This window comes from Mixophyes fleayi, chromosome 4, assembly GCF_038048845.1.
Source record: "Mixophyes fleayi isolate aMixFle1 chromosome 4, aMixFle1.hap1, whole genome shotgun sequence".
NCBI classification, from domain to species: Eukaryota; Metazoa; Chordata; class Amphibia; order Anura; family Limnodynastidae; genus Mixophyes; species Mixophyes fleayi.
The window spans coordinates 134,180,373-134,202,152 of NC_134405.1; the positions used below are offsets into that span (position 1 = coordinate 134,180,373).

Genomic DNA, 21,780 nt, shown 5'->3' on the forward strand with positions numbered 1-21,780 from the left:
TGGATTAATCCAGCCTACTTACCAAAAGTAGTGTCTTCCTTTCATATTAATCAGGAGACTATACTTCCATGCTTCTGTTTACAGCCTGCATAAACAACAAAAAGGAAACACATTGGACTCAGAGCAATATAAGAGGAAGAGAAGTAAGGTGCAAGAAACACTGAAGGCTCACTCAACTAGAGTAGAAGCAATCTCTTCTGTTATATCATCTACTCAGGCACAGTTTGGGAGACCAATTCTCCACACGCCTTCTCAAATTTTTTTTGATTATTCAACATATGTAGCTGGTTTTTGTTTTTTTTTAGGGGGGGTTGGGGTTTAGCCCTCTCTACTGCTTTTGCTTTAACACATGACATTGTTAAGGCTGCCATGGAGTAACGAAGCAACTTAAATTAAACGTTAATTATTATTTTTCCTTGAAATACTCCATAGCAGCCTAATATTCCAGCCCAGGTTTGCTATGTTTGTGTTATATTTTTCAGAAACATCTTTAAAAGACACCAGGAAAGAGAAGGTGGTGCGCTATATACTACCTGGTGGCAGCTTTTATTTCCTGTCTACCTAAGGCTAGGAGGGATTTATCCATTGATTAAATTTTACTTTTGTATATGTGTGAATGGACAACCTGCTTGTACATTGTAAATTTATAGAATTTCTTGTATGTCTTTCAGGGCTGTGACCGAGAGCATAAACCAGCTAATCACTATATGTACTCAGCAAGCTCCAGGACAGAAGGAATGTGACAATGCTCTGCGAGAGCTGGAGGTCTGTTTTCTGATTTTAACACTTGGTATCCCAGCAAAAGGACTTGTAATTTCATATTACACCTATCTCACTTCTTGGCTACTACTTATACATGTATTTCTTATAATTTTGCTTCCAGTAAAACACAGCAGAATTCAGCTTTCGTTGCACAGGGCGAATGTCATTCACCTTGAATTTAACATTTTAAAAATATTCTACATGTTTAGAAATTCATTTGTTTCATCTGATGAATCTTAATATTTATTTTGTACAATTCTGTTTGTATGTTTGAGAGAAGTGTTTTATAGAATGGTTTATTCAGAACTATGTACATGTTACCCTACTCAGAAATACAGCCGTTACAACGATGTTCCCAGATTTCCCATACTTTTGCTTGCAAGTGATGGATACACCATGAGGGCATGGGGACTTTTATTGCACTGTCTCTGTAACGTTTCTCCTTCATCTTCTCTCTAGTTCACTTTAAACCCTTTTTCTCTTTCATCCATGTGGGACACTGGATTGATTGAGTATGCAGAAAGGAGCTTGGGCAATTTTAAATTTGCCTCCAAAAACTTAAGCTCCCCTCTCTCTCTCTATCTCGGAAGCCTGCGTTTTTTGCGTCTAGCCCTCCGGAGCTTGGTGCTAGATTTTATATTTTAAGTTTTAAATTTTATTCTGTTACCTTAATTGTCACGCAGCTGTGGTTGGGGATGCCCCGAAGTGGGCTGAGAAGGTACCATGATCGGTTCCTCATCATGCCATCTGCTACCGTGGGAATGCATCTGGGCATGGTGGACCGGTCACTGTTGATGCAGATAGTGACTGGGATCCCTGTGCCTCCAGTGCCATTGGGCCAGGACTGGCACTGAACCACACATTGGTGGCTCATCTATAAGGTAAGCTGGTACCAGGGCCTGCAAGGGAGGATTTGGGTGCAGGGTAACTGGTGCTGGGGGAGCAGCCTGACACTAGGCATGGAACAGCGGCCATCTTTGTGCTGGGCCCTGGGAGGAAGGGTGCTATCTCTATGCAGCACCTCCTCCTTGGAAGGGTTTTCCGCTTTGAAGCAAGCACATCAAAAATAGACACAGTTGCAGCCAGCAGCTCTTGCTCTTTAAGTATATGACCATGGGTCTGTTTCAGTCAATTTTGCTCTTTGTGTCAGTCAGCCTGTCTTTGTGTACTTCAGCTTTGCTCTGTACTTTGTCCACTTTTAGCTTGTTATAGTGAAGTGCAATTGTCCTTTTTATCTCCCCTCAAATTTCCTATCCTGTCAGATAAGAGGAGTATGTCCAGGGCCAAGCCTGGGAAGGGGGGCATCATATATGTATTTTACTTTGTTCCAGGCACTAGTCTAAATTGTCTATTGACCAGTCCAGTAGTGATGCTTTAGGCACACTGTATTAGGCGGAAATTCAGTAGCCACTGAAATGGTTAAACCTCCTTGAGTGAGGTCTCTGGTCTGGTGCATTGCAGAGCCCCTCCAGCTGTCTGCTTTTCCCCAGGGCCAAGCGGGTCCCTACCCTCCTCTACCCCTTTGCATCACCAGAAGAGCCAACTTGGGCAGAAGGCGTGGTGAAGTTGATACAGAGGTCTTGTTCAGTCTTTGGAGGTTTCAGACTCTAGGGAGGTCTCCCAAGAGAAACGCTTTAACCCTTGGGATTCCTTGTGCTCTGACGAGGCTTCAACAGAAAGGAGGCAATAGTGGACTTGGTGCAAGCTGTCTGGCAGACACTATGGGTCCGGACCATGTCCATAAACAACTTGCACGTAAGTTGCACTTTTAAAAAGAGTATGCAACTTGAGCATATTTCAGTCTGTATTCAAATTCAAGCATATCTCAAGATATGTTTCAATTTGAATCTGGGTGGAAGTACACTCTGCCTAAACAGTATTTGCTATATGTAGACACATTAGGGGTATATTCATTTAAGCCTAGAAATCGCGGATACGAGCTCCCACTGACACGTTACTACAACATCACAGATTTCCATGCGCAACCCATAGGGTTGGGTAGTGAAACACGTGATGTTGCCGTACCGTATTGTCACTTTACACACGCAGGCATGCGTATCTGCGATGTCTAGACTTAATTGAATATGCCCCTTAGAACAGGCTGCAGTATACGCTTGTAGGTGTGTACAAAAAGAAAAGCTAATTTTCTGATCAAATAAAAAAGATTGTGTTTAGATGTCAAATAACTAACAGTTCGATTATTTATGGAAATATTTTTAAATATATTAGTTATATAATTTTTCTTTACATTAATTACATGAATAAAGATTTCAATACGTGCTGTACATACAATTTGTTTTTACTTTTTTTATTTTCTTAAAATACTGTTTATTGGTAATATCGCAATGGGAACAAAATGAACATTCAAAGAAAGTCCAATAATGGTGATAAACACTCTGTATGATGTTTTATACAAAATGACTAGCCCTTTGTCAGAGTCCATAATGGTCACACCCTAGGAATGCACATAGGTAAAATTTATAGTATTTTTCCAGGTATACCAACAGCGGGGATGCACATTTTACTGTGTATTAAGGAAAGAGAGGGAAGAGGAGAGAGAGAAAGTAGAGGAGGGTGGAAAAGATGGACAGAAAGTTGGCAGTAGGTTGATAAGTTTGGAGAGAAAAGAGAGGAAACACAGGATTACGCAAGGGGTGTGGAGCCGTAAGAGAGTAGTGTGGTAGTGGGTTGTATTTGCCTAGGACAGGGGCCCATCTAGTAATGAAGCAATGGTTGATTATAATAAGAGGCCCAATAAGGGCCAAGATTTAATGAAAGGAGATTGAGATATGTTCCATCTGGTAAATGTGCCACACCTAGCTGCAGACCGAATGCAGTGTCAGTGGAGATCGCTTCTTCCAAGTAGCAGCAATCTGGCAGTTGCCTTTCTCATCATGTGTCTGAATAATCTATGGGTGTGTGAGAGGGAAGATTAGGAACAGGTAAAGGGAGGAGTACACCCTTGGGATCAGAGGGAATGGAAACACCAAGAAGAGCAGAGGCAAATGGGATGACAGCGGACCAGAAGGGACGTTGTCTGGGACAGCTCCACCATACATGCAGGATTATGCCTGTGTGGGCGCATTTCCTCCGGCAGGCATTGTTCATCTGTGGGTAGATGCTGTGCAGCCTAGAGGGGATGTAGTACCACCCTTGGAGCAGTTTACATGCGTTTTCTTTAATATTGACTTTGACAGAACAATGCGCCATACATACAAAGATGTCTGACCAGTCTTCCTGGTCAGAGACTCCCCCAGGTCCGCCTCCCAGAAACAGTCCTTAATATCGTCCGTAAGTGGGAGTAGCAAGTTATAGAGCGTGCTATGATCTATTTTGAAATGGGACTGGAGAGGCAGAGATTCTCAAACACGGTAGGTGGTCTGGCCAGGACTTGGGATTTAACAGAATGAAAAAAAAGTTTCTGGCCTGCAGATATTGGTGGAACTGTCCCATCGAAAGATCAAGAAGTTTAGCCAGGTCGGAGAACTCTGGGAAGGAGGTTGTTCTGAAGATGTTATTGAGGAGTAGGATTCCAGACGTGGCCCAGAAAGAGTACATCAGACGGGAATGGCCTGATTCAAAAGCATGATTGGACCAGAGGGGCGTCATGACTGGGGGAGAGGGTAGCCATCCTGTTACAATGGGACCATATGGACAGGGAAAGGGCAACCACCAGATGTGCATGAATAATGGCCTGGCAGTGATCAGGGCAGCCTAACATACAATGTTTTAATAGTTGCATACACTTTTATGATGGCTACAGGGACACACACATGTAATTTTTTATCTAAAAGACTGTGTCGTGTCAGTTATTAGTAACAGTCAGCATTTACACCTGCCCTGTAGAGGGAGCAAAAGATATGGGTGAAAACAGGAGTACTTGTTTTTACGACAAACCCAGAATTTGAATCGGCCACGTCTCTTGTCAGAATGCTTGTACTGTATATTGCCAAGATTAGTCCTCTCCTTCCTTACCCCATTTTGCCTCTCAAGTCATAGACAGTTGTCATATGCGTACAAACTTGAATTTTTTATTTCTGGGCATGCACAGAGCAATTTCATGAAAAATACGCTACGCAAACATGAATCAGGCAGCATATGTTTTTACGTTATTTAATATTGTGTCTATGTCTGGTGAATCTTATTTTGAAGGAATTCGTCGTCCTGCTGATATACTGTAGATAGCAACTACATTGAAGAAAATTAATCACAAATATTAGTATTACAATTGATTAAATTCTATAGAGAATTTTGAGAGAATTGAGTTTTCTCTACAATCTTAGTTCACAAACTGAACAGGCCCTTTCGACCCACTTAAAAACCTGAAATCCCTGTGCATCCAACTTTGGGTGGACAAGTTTAGGATGGATCCCTTCAGGATTGTCTTCAGCAAGAGCGAGTCCATGGTGTCCATACTTACATATTTCAATCTGGGAGGGGTACTACTGACTAATTAGATTTGGCCTTTTGTCCTGTTAGCGTCAAGGGTGTGATGGCTGGCTTTCAGGGATCCAGATGGGGTGACCGTCATTCTCTACCTGGTTGATCTGCTGATAAAGACTTGGTGCTTAGCCTTCCTGCAAGCTTATTTTCAGGAAACTGCCCAAAACTTGGAATCTCAACAGAGGATCTTCGGACTGTTCTTCAAAACCTACCAGCAGTGAGTGTTCTTGCCAGAGGAAAAATTGTCTCTCCTTATAGGGGTTCTTAGTGATCCTGTTAGTTCAGCCTGGTGTCTGTTTGCTTTTGTATGAAAGACCTAGGCAGATGGTGTCAACCTTTGAGGCGATGCTATTTGCATGGTTTCACTTGAGGGAGTTTCAGATCGAGCTTATTTCGGGATGGAATGAATTTCACAATTATCTGACCAGCCAGTTAATCAGACTGTCTCCAAGGGTTCAACAGTCTCTTCTCTGGTGGCTGAGGGACGACAAACTCAACAGTGGGCACCCCTTCACCATTTGGAAAAGTACTCTAACTACAGATTCAATGATGGTGTGCTATCACCCTTCAGTGCTGCTTTCAAGGTTTATGGAGTCCACAGAAATCAAAGCTCATGATTAATGTAGTGGAACTCAGAGCATTTTTTTCCGCAGTCGTGGGAGCACACCTGATCTTGGGAGGAAGGCCTATTAAAATCCAGTTTGACTGTGCCACCAAGAGTGACCTGTCCATGAGAGAAACCTTCAGGTTCATTTGATAGAACATCCAGCCATCGCTTTGTTGTTGATCCCAGAGGTGGAATACTGGGAAGCTGATTTCCTCAGAAGGTAGGTCCTTCACCCGGAAGACTTCTGTCAGTTGGTGGACAGATGGGGTCAACTAGATGTAGACATGATGGTAGAGTGCTACTAATCCAGGAAAAGGGATCTACAGGCATTGTTGATAGACGCCATGTCTGTACCCTCAGACTTCTAGCTTACCTGTTTCCTTCAGTAGGAATGCCTCCGCGGCTCTGGTCCTCAAGAAAGTTAACAGAAGAGGCCACTCTGGTGGCACTGGACTGGTAGAAAAGGTCTTGGTACACAGACATTTTCAGCATGGTAGAAACCCTGTCATGGCATAAATTGTTAGGTCTGGGTGCTTTTCTGCAACAGACCATATTCAAGTGTAGTAGCCAGTTTTGGTTAACAATTATCCCAGGGTCTGGAAGACCTGCGTCTTCTGGAGTGAATGGAAAGGGTTTCCTATCTCCATTTCGTTTGGCACTTCTATTCTTGAAGGTGGGTCTGCATAGGTGATTGAGATTTAGTTCCTTGAAGGTCTATGTGTCTGCCTTTATCGGTTTTCTTTCACAAAAAGTATGCAGAACTGTTCTACCTTTTGATTGTACTACAGCCTTAAAGGATGAGACAATTGCCTCTTAAAAAAGACAGAGCAGCTTTTATTACACTGTTATAGCCTAGACCTGTGTTGATGGGTCTCTGAATGTTTGAAAGGAACAGCTAGAAGGGTGCAAACAAGGGACAGGATTATTCCTTCCATGCCTGAACTTGAGAAAACCGTGCATAATTACAACAGGAGGCTCTTAGAAACTGAATTAATCTTTATGCTCTTCTCTGCCAAATATGTTTTCTGGTAATTCAGTCGGCCTTCAATATTAAAAAAAAACCAAAAACATGTATTTGAACATATGGGTGAAGTTTGTAATTTCTTTAACAGGTAAAACATCGATAAATTAAGCTGTCAATGTTGGACCACATGACAGCTCCTTTTGTGACCGTTCAAAATTTGTTAAGGAGGCAAGACAACCACTCCTCTCAGTGTAGCTTTAGTGTACCGTACATTGAAAGCCTCATAAGAATAGAACCCCAATCATTTTGAAATGAAAAACCGGAATACTCCTGTGGTCTGAAGTTTGCTCAGGAATGATAGAAAGTTTGTTTCCAGTTCTGTCAATTGGTAAAATATTTTTGGGGGGATAATATTGTTTACTTAATTGACTGTATCTATACTCTGATTTATACACACAATAGGGCATAAATATATTGCTATGGTTTAATTTATGTGCCCAAGATGAAAATAGCAATGTGTTTACTGTATCATTTGCTCACTCTATGCTTTTTTTCAGACTGTGAAAGGAATGCTTGAGAACCCCAATGAGCCAGTTAGTGACCTGTCTTACTTTGACTGCATTGAGAGTGTAATGGAGAATTCTAAGGTAACATACAGTACATGTCTTTTATAGTAGCTGAGAAGAGTTTCAGATTTTTGGTTAAATGTGAGTCTTCTACTGAACTTTCAGGTCCTTGGAGAATCCATGGCTGGAATTTCTCAGAATGCCAAAACTGGAGACTTGCCAGTGTTCGGGGAGTGTGTCAGTGTAGCTTCCAAGGCTCTGTGTGGGCTGACTGAGGCTGCTGCTCAGGTGAGGCCACTGTACACAAATTAAATGATACTTTTACTGTAGTTGTAATTAATAGGCCCTTTGCTTTTCATAGTACTTTAATGTGCTTTGAATTTAGAAGGACTCCATGAAGCACATGGCTTCACTGCACTGTGCTGTATGTTCAGTTAATCTCAATACAACAGAGTAGGGATCTGAGCATTAAGTTGTGTTTGTACAAAGCCAGGGGATTCATGGTATTGCCAGTTTATTAAACCTAATACTTTCTAAGGGCAAGGGTTTAAAATATATTGAGGAAGGTGTAAAGATACCGGGTTTATCTGGCCCAATGCTACCCACTTCATGCTGGCTGGCCACCCACAGGTGCCTCACTATGCCAGGGAAGTCTACCCAGTACCTTCTAGGATTCGTATAGTCACTTAGGCAAATGCAGTTGAGTAAGTAAAACAATACATTTATTGTAATAAAAACAACACTATAATATTATGTACACACAGTAAATAAATGCCAGGCAGGTTTACCACATCTTCTGTCGCTTACCCCACTAGCTTAAGGAGCTACAGTCACCTGGCTGTCCAGACTTGATGACCCATGGATCTCTCTCAGCTGCATATGTAGACTCTAGTAGAGAGCGACAACTCAAAACCAGATCTTGCACCTTCCATGAATGAAATCCCAGAATGAGCACCCCCTTCCCCCTGGAGTGACTCCTTATATCTCCAGTCTAATTTCCAGTCTTTTCCCCTCACTGGGCAAATCCCTGGGTCTATTCTTCTTAACCATTGGTCGGTGCTGCATTAAGGGGGGTTGGAGAGGGGAGTGAAGCTGAGTTGTCCTTCCACAGAACCTCCCCTGCTAGATGGCCTGTCTGGAACTGTCTGGTGAGAACAATGGACACTAATTAGTTTTCCCACTCCAGCATCTTGCAACCTGATCCCTACCCATAACCCCCCTGGCTTCACTTTAAGGACAATGAATAACAACCTCACTGCCACATCATCAATATACGATAAACAATATATTTACAGTGAGCTACATTGTCCTCTTTTCCACATGTAATTAGACAGTGCAGTTGTAGTCTATTGAGCTGGGGAACAAAAGCAAGGGCTATAAAAAGTACTTGGTATAATCCACATTATGTGAAAAACAGGATGGTCCAGTGTTATCACACTCGTTTTGTCACAGAAGATTTGATAGTTAATTTTGAATGGGAACTTTTAGACAGTTGTATTCTAGTTTTATAATTAAATTGGCAAATTAGGATTTTAATAAATAGTTTGAGTAAAAACTGTTCTATGCCCCCAGATATGTGGTGAAACAAAACCTTAAACTTAATGGAGTCTTGTTCAAATTTGATAAATTAGGCACCTTAATGATGCAGTTCCTTTGAACAATGTCTTTGTATTTCTACATTTTTGTTGGTTAGCAAAACATGTATACACTTTCTGCTCCCTCAGTTTCCCCTCTTACACAAATGAAGTTCATTCTTTGTATTCATGTAAACAAAACACGTACATTGCCACTTCATGTATATTAAATTTGCCAATAATTAGAAACTATAGATATGTGGTAGCTTGAAGGGCAATTCCCCATATTTTGTTTCTCCTCAAAATTTGTTGCCTAAGATTACTACCTAATTTTAGGTACTGTTTATGGTTAGCAATGAGAATTAATACAAGAAAATAATGAACAAAAAGAAAGTTTTAAAAACCTGACAAAGTTTCTTCTTTCAGGCATCATACCTGGTGGGTATTTCTGATCCCAATAGCCAGGCTGGTCAGCAAGGGCTTGTTGACCCAATTCAGTTTGCCAGAGCCAATCAAGCCATTCAGATGGCATGCCAGAACCTAGTGGACCCAGCCAGCAGCCCATCACAGGTATGTGCCAGCTAGGTAATCTAGATTGGTGTTTCAAAGTGTGTTGCTTTTAAAGTTGTGCACACACAAGATGATATTGGCTGATTGTCCCAAAGTTGCTACATGTGGGGCTTTAGGCGTGTTGAGAAATGCAGTTTGATGCTGACCCCACTATCTATCCAATATGTGCAGTCATCTTCAAACCTCACTAACAGGCCTTTATTGGTCTGGAAGTGATCCAGACGCCGCACAGCATGAGCAATTTGACAACACACGTGGCGTTCCTTGAGCTTGAGCGCCAGTACAGTACTGCTTCACAGCACAGCCTTGCTGTGAAACCGTTACCATACCGACAAAACATTTGTTGTCATGTTCATTTACATATATGAGAGAGAATACAATGAATAGTTTATTTTATGTATGCACTATTTAAATATTTAATCCATATGTTAAGGGAAAAAAAAAAGATAAAGCACATGTCCATTTTTGTTAAATGTTTGTGTGTTCTGTAGACTTGGACATAAATTAGTTTGCATATGAATTTGAGCTTGGTTTTGCTGGATATCTCTTTGAATGTTGCACAGGAAGTTGTAGCGTTCTAGTCTGTTCTGCTGTTTGTTGTTGGCTCTGTCTCCACCCGTTTGCTTGTTCTATAGGTTCTTTCAGCTGCCACCATAGTTGCCAAACACACCTCAGCACTGTGCAATGCCTGCCGCATTGCTTCTTCCAAAACTGCCAATCCCGTGGCTAAGAGGCACTTTGTCCAATCGGCCAAAGAGGTGGCGAACAGTACTGCCAACTTAGTGAAAACAATAAAGGTAATATCATTGTGTATATTAATCAGCACTTTTACACCAGTGCACTTCATTATAACTGTTAAAGGACTCCTCATAATGTATATTATAGATGTCGTGAAAAGACAATTCAGTAGCAACAGAAATTCGGTGCATGTGCTGAACTTACTGTGTTCATACGATTTAATATTTGAATTTTTTTTTGTAAACTTCTGTAAGGAAATGCTAATCCAATTCACATTGTGAACCTAAGATAACATATATATGCATATGAACATATAGCTACCATATGTATAAATTAAGTTCATTATTCCAGAATATTGTTCTGTCCTGTATTATATTTCATTCATAAGCTGTGATCTCTTGCTGGGTTTTTTCTGTCTTTGCCATGTTACATGTGTTTGGATGCCCTCATGCATACCTTTTGAAGTCTGTTTCAGCAATATTTATTGTGCAATACTTTTTATTTTTAACATTGATCTGATCAAATTGGCCTTTTAAATTAGAAGATGCAACTGTAAAATGCTAATATGTTGAGAAGAGCTTCCCTATACATCATGTAATGTAGAAACACCATATATTTGCGGTCACCATGTATATCTGTCCTGTAACATGTTCTATTCTGTCACTGTTTTGCATTTTAAATGAATAAAAACTCTTAATAGATTAAAAACTTACGTTTCTCTTCACATTTAAGCTAAAAATGTGGAATTTAGAACACATTTCCATTACCATTATATATGCAACCTCCAATTTATTGAAAGAAACCTAGACTCAATTTATACTCGTAGATGAAAAATATTGAATATTACAAATTATTTTATTAGAATCTTTTCCCCTGGGAAACTTTGTTTAATGTTCTGCTAGCTGAACATTTTCTCAACAGTTTAATAATAGCAAAAAGAGAACTGTCAACTATCATGTCACCTACAGCTTAATAACCAAATGGAACGGGAATGCTGAATGTGAGAAGACCAACATTAACTTTGTCTCTTTCTAGTCTGATATTTTTCACAGTTCACTTGTATTTAATAATACACATAAAAAGTTTTCCTTTGATAGTTCATAAGATCTTGACTTTCATGGAAAACATTACCATGTAGGACATAATGTACTGAAATCCAAATGTGCATAGCACTTAGATGCTTACTTGCTATTTCTAAACAACACCAAGAAGTTTGACCGCTTAATTCTGATTTTCTGGTTTTTAGAACACGCATAGCACCATTTAATTAATTGCACCCCATGGTTACTAATACAGTCTCCATATGGCGCCCACTTTTGCTGCCAATGTGTGTTTATCCAGTGCTGGCATTATACTAAGCCTTTAAGATTTCAGGCCATTTCCTCTGCTGCTGTTCCAGTAGGAGTAGTTTGGGTAAAATCATGATGGAAAAAAAAAACAAAACTCTTATTTTTGCCCATTTTCCTTATATAAAGCCCATAAAATAACATTTTTAAAAGAATATTGATTTTCTTTTGTTTCTTTTTTTTATATGTTTGGGGGGGGGTGTATCAATGTAAATTTTGCTTGTAAAGATTACAAAATATAAACATTATTCCCAGTGAAATCGAACAGGAAATGAAAGCGTGGCATCCCTTCAGTCATTAAGTGGATAAATAAAGCACCCTTTTACAAACCTTTGATAAAGACTAAGGTTTCCTTATTTAATGAATAGGAATCAATTTTCAAGTTTATTAAACATTTTGTTTACATCAACTTTAAAAACAGAGTTTATTTTGAATTTGGTTTTTATTAAAAGAAATAGTAATTCTTTGTATGCGGTAAATATGAAGCGATTGTAGATAATGTTCCACGTGGTGGTGACAGTAATATCTGGCATTTAGTTGGTGAACTTCTCTTGTCCACAATCTGTGTCTCAGACCCTAGATGGAGACTTTTCAGATGACAATCGTGATAAATGCAGCACAGCCACAGCGCCTCTTATATCAGCCGTGGAGAACTTGACTGCGTTTGCCTCAAACCCTGAATTTGCCAGTATTCCTGCACAGATAAGCACAGAGGTGATAGATTGCAAGATGTTACATATTCATTCTCTTCAATTACATTTTCCGTTTATTGATGTACACTTCTATACATTCTTAATATTTGTTGTTTTTATAACTAATTTTAAACACTTACAGCCCTTTGCCTTTTAATTTTTAAAGGGAAATTCCATTAAAAAATGATTTTGCCAAAATTCCGCAGGAAATAACTCCTGATACTTGAAATAGGGTCTTCTGTCAGAATTCACCTGTTCAAATCTGAAACACATTGTTGCTGTAGTTTTATTTATATGTTATGAATAATTGACCGCCTTTAGCAACGTCTGTAGGCATGGAAACAAACTATGGACTGCTCAAATTGTTTCCATGATTACAGATGTTGCTTAGGAAGACTATTAATTCAAAACTTATTTGTCAAATTTCAGCAACCATATATTTCTGAGGTTTCAACGGGTGCTCTCTGGCAGATGTCTGTATTTTATTTGGACAAAATCATTTTTGCGTGAACATACACTTTTGATAATCTAAATTTCCCTTTAACTCTCACAATATAACCTTCCTACTTTCATCCGGAAGTACTTTAATAGTATTTTCATTGTGGGAAATGTTGTATTATTATTATTATCTTTAATTTGTAAGGCGCCACAATGGGTCTGCAGCGCCGTACATGACATATACAGAAAACAGTGACCCATGACACAACATGATACATAAAGAACAAAATATGAAAAGCAAAAATATATACATACACACACACGTAACATGGTAATGCAAATCAAATTATTTCTGCGACAATGAGTGAAAGTGATGGTAGAAATCAGCGAGAAGTAGGCCGAAGCTGAAGAAAACAGGGCTAGGGAAGCAGGCCAAGAGGTACAGAGTGTGATGGAATAATAGGAGCACACAAGGAAAGCGGACCCTGCTCCTGAAAGCTTACATCCTAAAGGAAAGGGGGAGACACAAATAGGGTGGAACTAACTGGGGGAGAGAGCTGGGACAAGGGAGTTAGGAGGAGGACTGATGGACTTGAATAAAGAAATGAGTCTTAGGGGCACGCTTGAAGCCTTTGAGAGTAGATGCTAACCTGATGGAATGTGGAAGATCGTTCCACAGCTGGGGAGCAACCCGGGCAAAGCCCTGGAGACGGAAGTGGGAAGAGGTGATCAGTGAAGTATTGAGGCGGCGGTCACAGGCAGAGCGGAGGGGGCGGCTAGTAGTGTAGGTAGAGATGAGATTGGAGATGTAGGGAGGGGAGGATTGATTAAGAGATTTATGTAGAGCCAATGTAGTGAATGTTGGAGGGAGACAGCAGGGAGAGAAAAATGATGTGGGCAGTAGCATTGAGGATAGACTTAAGACTGTCAAGGTGAGAATTAGGTAGGCCAGAGAGGAGGAGGTTGCAGTAGTCAAGGCGAGAGATTACAAGTGAGAGAACAAGGGTTTTCGTGGCTTCTGTGGTGAGAAAGGGGTGTATCAGATATATTTTGAAGGTGGAAATAGCAGGATTTTGAGAGGGACAGAATTTGAGGTTTGAAGGAGAGGGAGGAATCAAGGATGACCCCAAGGCATCGGACTTGAGGGACAGAAACGGTGGTAGGGTTATTAACAGAAATAGAGAGGGGGGGGGGGGGGGGAGTCCTGGAAGGGGGAAGACGATAAGTTCAGTCTTGGAAAGATTGAGTTTAAGAAAGCATTGGGACATCCAAGATGAGATGGCCCAGAGACACAAGGGAAGGGGAGAGGTCAGGGGATGAATGATAAATTTGGGTATCATCAGCTTAGAGGTGGTACTGGAGGTCAAAAGGCGGAAGAGGACACCAAGAGAGGAGATGTAGAGGGAGATAAGGAGGGGTCTAAGAACAGAACCTTGGGGAACGCTAACAGGTAAGGGAAGAGGGGGTGATTTAGAATCATGAGTAGAGACTGAGAAGGAGCGGTTGGTGAGGTAAGAGGAAAACCAGGAGAGGACAGTGTTACATAGGCCTATAGATTTGAGAGTTTGCAAAAGCAGTGCATGGTCAACGGTATCGAAGGCAGCAGAGAGGTCAAGAAGGATAAGAACGGAGTAGTAGTGTCTTTTGGATTTAGCGAGGAGAAGGTCATTAGTGAACTCAGTGAGGGCAGTTTCGGTGGAGTGAAGGGGACGAAAACCGGGTTGGAGTGGGTCAAGGAGTGAGTGAGAAGAGAGAAAGGAGGTGAGACTGTTGTAGACAACCCGTTCATGGAGCTTGGAGGCATAAGGAAAAAGCGAAATAGGACAGTAATTAGTGAGGTGGGATCAAGGGATGGTTTCTTGAGTATGGGGGAGACAAAAGCATGTTTAAAAGAGGAGGGGAAGATGCCAGAGGAAAGGGATAGGTTGAGGAGGTGGACAAGGTGGGAGCAGGCCTCGAGAGAGGGAGAGGAGGAGGTGGGAGAGTATTGGGTCCTGTGGGCAAGTGGAGGGGGGTGAGAAAGAGAGATGGATATGGACTTAATCTGCAGATACTGGAGTGAAGGAAGAGGAGGAGTGTGGGGAGAAAGGAGATAGCAGCCGCAGAGGAGGGTGGGAAGCGGGACAGAGTGGGCAGGGAGTGGGGAGGGGGTAGGGTAAGAAGGGACTGCTGGCAGATGTCATGACGTATTGACTCAATCTTGGTGGTGAAGTGGGTAGCAAAGTCGACAGCAGATAGCATAGGGGGGAGAAGGGAAGAGGAGAGGAGGGAGTTGAAGGTGGCAAAAAGCCGATGGGGGTTGGAGGATTGGGAAGAAATGCGAACCTTTAAAGAAGGATTGTTTAGGGAGCGATAGGGCCGAACTGTAAGTCGCAGGCATGAACTTGAAGTGGAGGAAGTCAGCATGAGTGCGTGACTTTCTCCAGAGCCGTTCTGCACTGCGGGAGCATTTTTGAAGAAAGCGGGTAAGTTTTGAGTGCCACGCTTGATGGTGACAGCCAAGTGCAGTGGTAATAGTGTGATTGTAAAAGGAGACAGCCTCATCGGGGCAAGAAAGAGTGGTGATGGGGGAGAGAAGCGAGTCCAGGGAGGAGGAGAATTTGGTAGAATCGGGTTGGGTACGGCTCTACGAATACAATAAATCCGACACCGATTACACCTACAATAAAAAAAATAATTCTTGAAAAACGACATGAATATAGACAGACTTACCTGAAAAATGACTGTGCAGACATGCGATGGCAGCAGAAGACTGACACGACCTCCTTCCGACTGGCAATTTCGGGACCACACAAGTTAAGTGTTTAAACAGTTAACCTGCGTGGTCCCGACATTGCCGCTGGGTCTGAGTGATTGTCTATAGGGATATTAAAGTCCCCCAAGATGAGGGAGGGAAGGTCAGAGGAGAGAAAGGGAGGGAGCCAGGTGGAAAAGTGATCACGAAATTGAGAGACAGGACCAGGAGGACGGTACATAACAGCAACACGGAGATGGACTGGGTGGAATAGGTGTATAGAGTGTACCTCAAAGGAGGAAAAAGAGCGGCAGGGTTCAGGGGGAAGAACCCGAAAAGAGCAGCAGGAGGAGAGAAGTATGCCAACGCCACCACCTTGCCGGTCCCCAGGTCTGCGTGTGTGGGAGAAGGACAAGCCTCCGAAAGAGAGAGCAGCAGGAGAGGTAGTGTCCTCAGGGGATAGCCAGGTTTCAGTGATGGCAGGTAGGTTGAAGGATCTAGAGATTAAGAGATCATGGATAGAGGTCAATTTGTTACAGACTGACCTGGCAGTCCAGAGACCGCAGGATAGAGGAAGAGAGGGAAGAGGAGAGATGTGGATGAGATTGTTGGGGTTGCTTGACTGCAGTATATAAGTTTTTTGAAGTATACATACTGACTTAATTGTTTTTTCAATTGTTTTTCCCTAGCTGAAAGTAAATATTAATATATTTTTATATAACATTCTGTCTCATACAGGGTTCCCGAGCTCAAGAGCCTATATTGGTGTCTGCTGTCACCATGCTAGAAAGCTCATCATCACTTATCAAGACAGCGCGGTCTCTGGCCATAAATCCTAAAGATCCACCAACATGGTCTAACCTGGCTGGTCATTCCCGAATAGTCTCAGACTCTATTAAGAGTCTGATTACTTCTATCAGGTATGGAGCGCACTCAACTTTTGGAACTGCTAGTTAAGTGGGTTAATTCCTTTAGGACTTGTGTGTTAGTCTACTGAAAAATAAAAACCTTCCTATGGTATACGAACAACTCGACACATAAGCACATACACATGTAGCAATCTATCATGATCAGATTGTTCGCAGGCACCGCCCCTCACCTTCACGTCTTCACTCTCTGTAGAACTCGTTTGTGCTTCAACTCTATTATACAGTTCTGATTTTAATGAAAACAAAATAAGTGACAAAGTTTGCTGTGGTCCTTTTATAAAGCCAAGTGGAGCAGAGTTTTGAAATCACAGGAACATAAACATTGGTGGGGAAGGGAGGAGGGGGGGATCCATGCCGCTTATTAGCCTTGCATGGAAGACATGGGGGTGCTACAAGTGTATTGGCTTAGGGCACCCTTAATCAGGCCCTGTTTATGATTGCAGGTAATGCTTGATTGTCGGACTGAACAATTGATAAATCTGAAGCTCATCCCATTTTAATTAGCAGAAAGACATGCTACACACAGAAACTTTTTATTTAATGAAAATAAAAAAAAAATATTGGTGTAGTTGTTGGTTGATTTTTTTTTCACATATATAGTGTTTTTTATAATGGATTTTTGGAGCATGATGACCAACTTAAAACTGTGGCCATAAGTTTTACCATGCCCTTGTAGTTTAGACCTGGAAGCGAGTGCGCTCACTTCCTCCCCCAGCACGTGGCGCCTACCTGCCTATTTGCTCTTCTCTTTGGAAGCCAAGTTAGCAATTAAAGAGGCTCTTCTTTTTGTACAAACCAACGGTCCTAATGAGACCTCCATCTTCACCTATTGGTGTACCTTTAAGGCGGTTGTAAGGGGAACAGCCATTCAGGTTTCTTCTAGGTTGCGAAAGGCAAATCTCCATTACAAGCAGGAGTTAGAATCCAAGCTTATACTTTTAGATCCCAGAATAAAGGCCACCCTACGAAGTCCCTTAAGTCTGAAATCTTTCAGATGAAGGCCGAATTGCAAAAATAACTCATGGCTCGTACCCTCATGGCATTGTCTAGGTTTCCGTCAAAAATTCGATGTGTCATGTAACAGAGTGGGAGGTTGTTAGCAAGGAAATTGAGGAGACTGCAGGCCCGTAACCGGATCAAGTGCATTATAGATCCAAATGGTTCCAAACGCTCTAAGCCCCATGACATAGCTGAAATTTTTGCATCCTGCTACACTGGCCTATACAATTTGAAACATGACCCTGATATGCACCAACCAAGTGAGATTGATATCTCCATCTTGGAGGGGCTCCCCCTCGCCTCTATCAACCCCGCTACGAGAAAAGAGCTGGGTGTACCTTTGTCTCAGGGGGAGATCTTGCTGGTTATTGGGCAGTTCCCTAACGACATAGCTCTGGGCCCTGATGACTACATAAATAACGTTCTTTTTTTTTTATATCACCTTTCAGGAGGAATTGTTGCTCTAAAATGAGCAACTATATAATGCCGGCACCATAAAGAGGAGCTTCCTAACCAAAATGCTAGAATCCCACTTAATAGTCATTTCCAAGCCGGCAAGGACTCTACCCATTGCAAAAACTACCATCCAATAGCCTTATTAATTTTGGATGTAATAAATCTTTGCAAAACTTATCACTAATAGGCTTTCTTCTGTTCTTGCCAAATTGATACGTCCAAGTGGGGTTTGTCACGGGAAGGCAGGCTCCCGACAACTCGAGGCGTGTCTTTCATTTGATTGCATCATTGGTTTTATGAAATTGCTCAATGTTACTTCTCTCACTAGACGCCGAAAAGGCGTTCGACAGACTCCACAGGTCCTATATGGCAATGGTCCTTGAACGGTTTGGGTTTATGGGGTGTATATTCTAAAGGCCATAATGGCCCTATATTCTAGTCCCTCAGAGCGTGTATTTAGCAATGGGTTTCTCTCTGCCAACTTCCACTTCTCTAATGGTACTCGTCAGGGTTGCTCTCTCTCGGACCTCATTTTATCTCTCGAGTATTAAACCTCTTGCCGCTCGAGTGAGGCTTACACTGGAGTATTTTTGTTCGCCGCCGACGTCCTGCTGTTCATTACTGACCCGGAGACCTCTTTGTTAGCTGTCCATAGAATCTTACCCTTGTTCAGTAAGGCTTCCCTCTATAAAACTCAGTACATCTAAAACCGAAGCCCTTCCCATTAACATTCCCCTAGAGAGACTAAAGGGACAAATTTGCTTACACATGGAAATCCTCAGCTCTCCCCTATTTAAGCATTCAGATTACCCCACAATTGGATACTGCTATTGATATGAATTTCTCCCTGCTGATGCAACAACTTTCAGCTTTGACTGCTTCATGGATGTGCTACGAGGTCTCCTGGTTGGGAAGAATCTCTGAGTTCAAAATGATGCTCCTCCCGAAACTGATGTCCTTATTCTGCATGCTCCCAGTGAGGCGAATGAGTTAACTGACAGCTGTAATGAAGACATGTGGGGAAGAAAACCTCCCACGTATGGCTATGCAGGGAATGACCATGGGGAAAATGCAGGGGGAGCTAGGCCTTCCTAACCTGTGGAAATACCATTACGTATGCCTGTTGTTCCAGATGCACGACTGGTCTCTCCCGCTGGACCGGAAGCCTTGGGTGGATATAGAAATGGCGTGTGATTCAGACTTTCCCATAGCCGATCTAATTTGGGTTCCTGGAGACTGGAAGCCTCCAGGCCACAACCTGCCTGCTCTAACTAGGGATGCCTTGACGGTGTGGGACCAGATTTGCAGTAGATTTCTCCACCCCACAGCTAATGTATCGATACAGGCAGTAGCCAAACAGATTCCTGACTTAAATCTCACACTATGGGCCTCTAGAGCTATTCTATCCTTGGTTCACCTGTTTAAATCGGAAGCGCTCTCCTCTTGGCGCTTAAGTGACCGCTATCAACTGCCTAGGTTTGATTTCTATGAATATCATCGGCTAAGGCACTGGCTATCGGCACCACTTCTTAAAGGACTAACAATAAGTCCCCCTCCACCATTATATTTTGCTAATTTGATAAGTGGCTGTAATTGTTCCAGCATAACTTTCTGATGTAACCTTCTGATCACATATTGTGACTTGCCAAAATCCAAAGTCCCGCTTTAATGGAGACATACCACCACCTGGAATTTCTCGGAGATGAGTGGGAACGTATCTTCTGGAATTCCTTTAAAATGTTCAGATGTCTCAACCACACAGAAGTGTTGGTTAAGCTAACAAATAGGCTATATGTCACCCCTGAGAAATTGCACATTATGTGGCCTTCTGTGTTCCCATTCTGTTGGCGTAACTGTTCAGGAAAAGGTGATATTTTCCACATTTTCTGGTCCTGTCCAGCTCTGCAGCCCTTATGGGCTGAAGTTTTTGACTTACTAGGTGCGATCTTTCGGTACCCTGTATCTCCCTCCCTGGAGCTGGCTCTTCTACACCACTATCCATTCTTTACTCCATAATACAGGTATGTGATGGGACACATTTTTATAGCCATTAGCTCAGCTATTGTCCAATTATGGAAGCAACTGTTAGTGTGTTCTACTTTTATGCATACTAGTTTAGGAGGGTTGAAGTGAAGTGTAGAGGGTTAACATACCTCAGTACTTTCAAGAGTGAGATTTCTTTTTTTATGACCACCTGATGTGCCTCCCCCCAACTTAACGTATTTCCCTCCCTGTCTTTTTTGTACCCTCACCATCCTTGCAAAACTCAATAAAAATTTCTTCATTTAAAAAACAAAAACATGTAAAAAACTGTGGCCATAAATCTTCATTTCAGCAGTATTTAGATGTGTAGTGGAGTTATCCTCCATGTAGTGACAGCTAGCTGTAGGGTTGCTCTGCAGAATCAAGATTTTCATGTTCCACCCCATAACTGGCTACCCTCTATACCTGCACCTTTGTACAACTACAGTGCCTTGTGCCCATATCTTGATTACTAGTAATATGAATGCACCTCAATAGAAAACACCAGATTGTCATAAGTGTACAGAGGTAACATTGTTCCTATGACAGTGAGGATGACTGGCTAAAAAAAAAAAAAAAGAGTAAATGGAAATATATTTTTACACTTGTTTTATAGCTGAATAACTATGCAGAAAAAATAAGATTTTTACTCACCGTAAAATCCATTTCTCTGACTCCATTGGGGGACACTGCGAGACATTGGGTATAGTAGTGGGCTCAAGAGTCTTGTCACTTTAACTGCTAAATCTTTGGCCTCCTCCCCTGCTATGCCCCTCCTCTCCAGAGAGATCCTCAGTTTTGAATAACAAAGAGTGAACGTAAAGGAGGTAATATAACCTGGAAAGGTCTTAAATTATAAAAGAACCAAAACCATAGTTTTCTCACACAGAACTATATACAGAGCAAGGGAGGGTGCGCAGTGTCCCCCAATGGAGTCAGAGAAATGGATTTTTTTCCGGTGAGTAAAAATCTTATTTTCTCTTCCCTGCCATTGGGGGACACTGCGAGACATTGGGGATATACCAAAGCTTCCTCAAGGATGAGAATGCTCTGGATTAGCTGCACGCATAATCCTGCAACCAAAGCTTGCATCTGCCGATGCAAAGCCTTGAAGTCTGTAAAATTTAGTGAACGTGTGGACGGAAGACCAAGTCGCCGCTCGACATAACTGCTCCGCCGACGCCCCATGCCTAGCCGCCCAGGAGGCACCCACTGCCCTAGTAGAATGTGCCTTCAAATTCTCCGGGACGGACAGAGAAGCTGCAATGTAAGCTTCTCGAATCGTGGATGTGATCCACCGGGCAATTGACTGCTTTGAAGCAGGCCACCCTCTTTTTTATTGGCATCAAATAAAACAACAAGATCTCTGGTCTTTCTGACCTGAGACGTTCGGTCTACATAACCCTGTAGAGCTCGTACCACATACAAGAACTGCATAGACCCTTCTAAGGAGTCCTTCTTTGCTCGGAACACAGGGACAACAATTTCCTGATTTATGTGAAACCTGGAAACCACCTTAGGAGCGAAAGATGGCTTGGTACGAAGGACCGCCCTATCGGCGTGAAAAATAAGAAAAGGGGGGTCACAGCGAAGAGCCCCAAGCTCAGACACTCTGCGAGCTGAAGCTATAGCCAACAAAAATACCGTCTTCCATGTAAGATACCGTAAGTCAATGGACTCTAAAGGTTCAAACGGAGGCCTAGAAAGAGCTTGAAGAACCAGATTGAGGTCCCAGGGCTCGACGGGATGGCAAAATGGAGGTTGTATACGTAACACCCCCTGCAAGAAAATTTTTATGTCTGAATAATTTGCAATCTTTTTCTGAAAGTAGAAAGGGCTGAGATCTGGCCCTTAAGGGAACCCAGACGAAGACCCTTCTGAACCCCATCCTGTAGAAAATCCAGTAAAAGAGAAAGCTTAAATCTTGAAGAGTGGAATCT

At 42.1% G+C, this 21,780-nt stretch overlaps 1 protein-coding gene across 4 annotated transcripts in view; it reads left to right on the plus strand.

Annotated features, from left to right (window-relative positions):
- The window catches only part of TLN2 (talin 2), a 198,991-nt gene that overhangs the window by 140,220 nt on the left and 36,991 nt on the right, over positions 1–21,780 (plus strand). For all 4 annotated transcript variants that reach the window (XM_075208360.1, XM_075208364.1, XM_075208361.1 and 1 more), the window contains exons 32-38: positions 672–765; positions 7,334–7,423; positions 7,508–7,630; positions 9,343–9,486; positions 10,122–10,283; positions 12,144–12,284; positions 16,173–16,354. In XM_075208360.1, the coding sequence (XP_075064461.1) occupies positions 672–765; positions 7,334–7,423; positions 7,508–7,630; positions 9,343–9,486; positions 10,122–10,283; positions 12,144–12,284; positions 16,173–16,354 (936 nt within the window). The remainder of the gene's footprint in view (positions 1–671; positions 766–7,333; positions 7,424–7,507; positions 7,631–9,342; positions 9,487–10,121; positions 10,284–12,143; positions 12,285–16,172; positions 16,355–21,780) is intronic.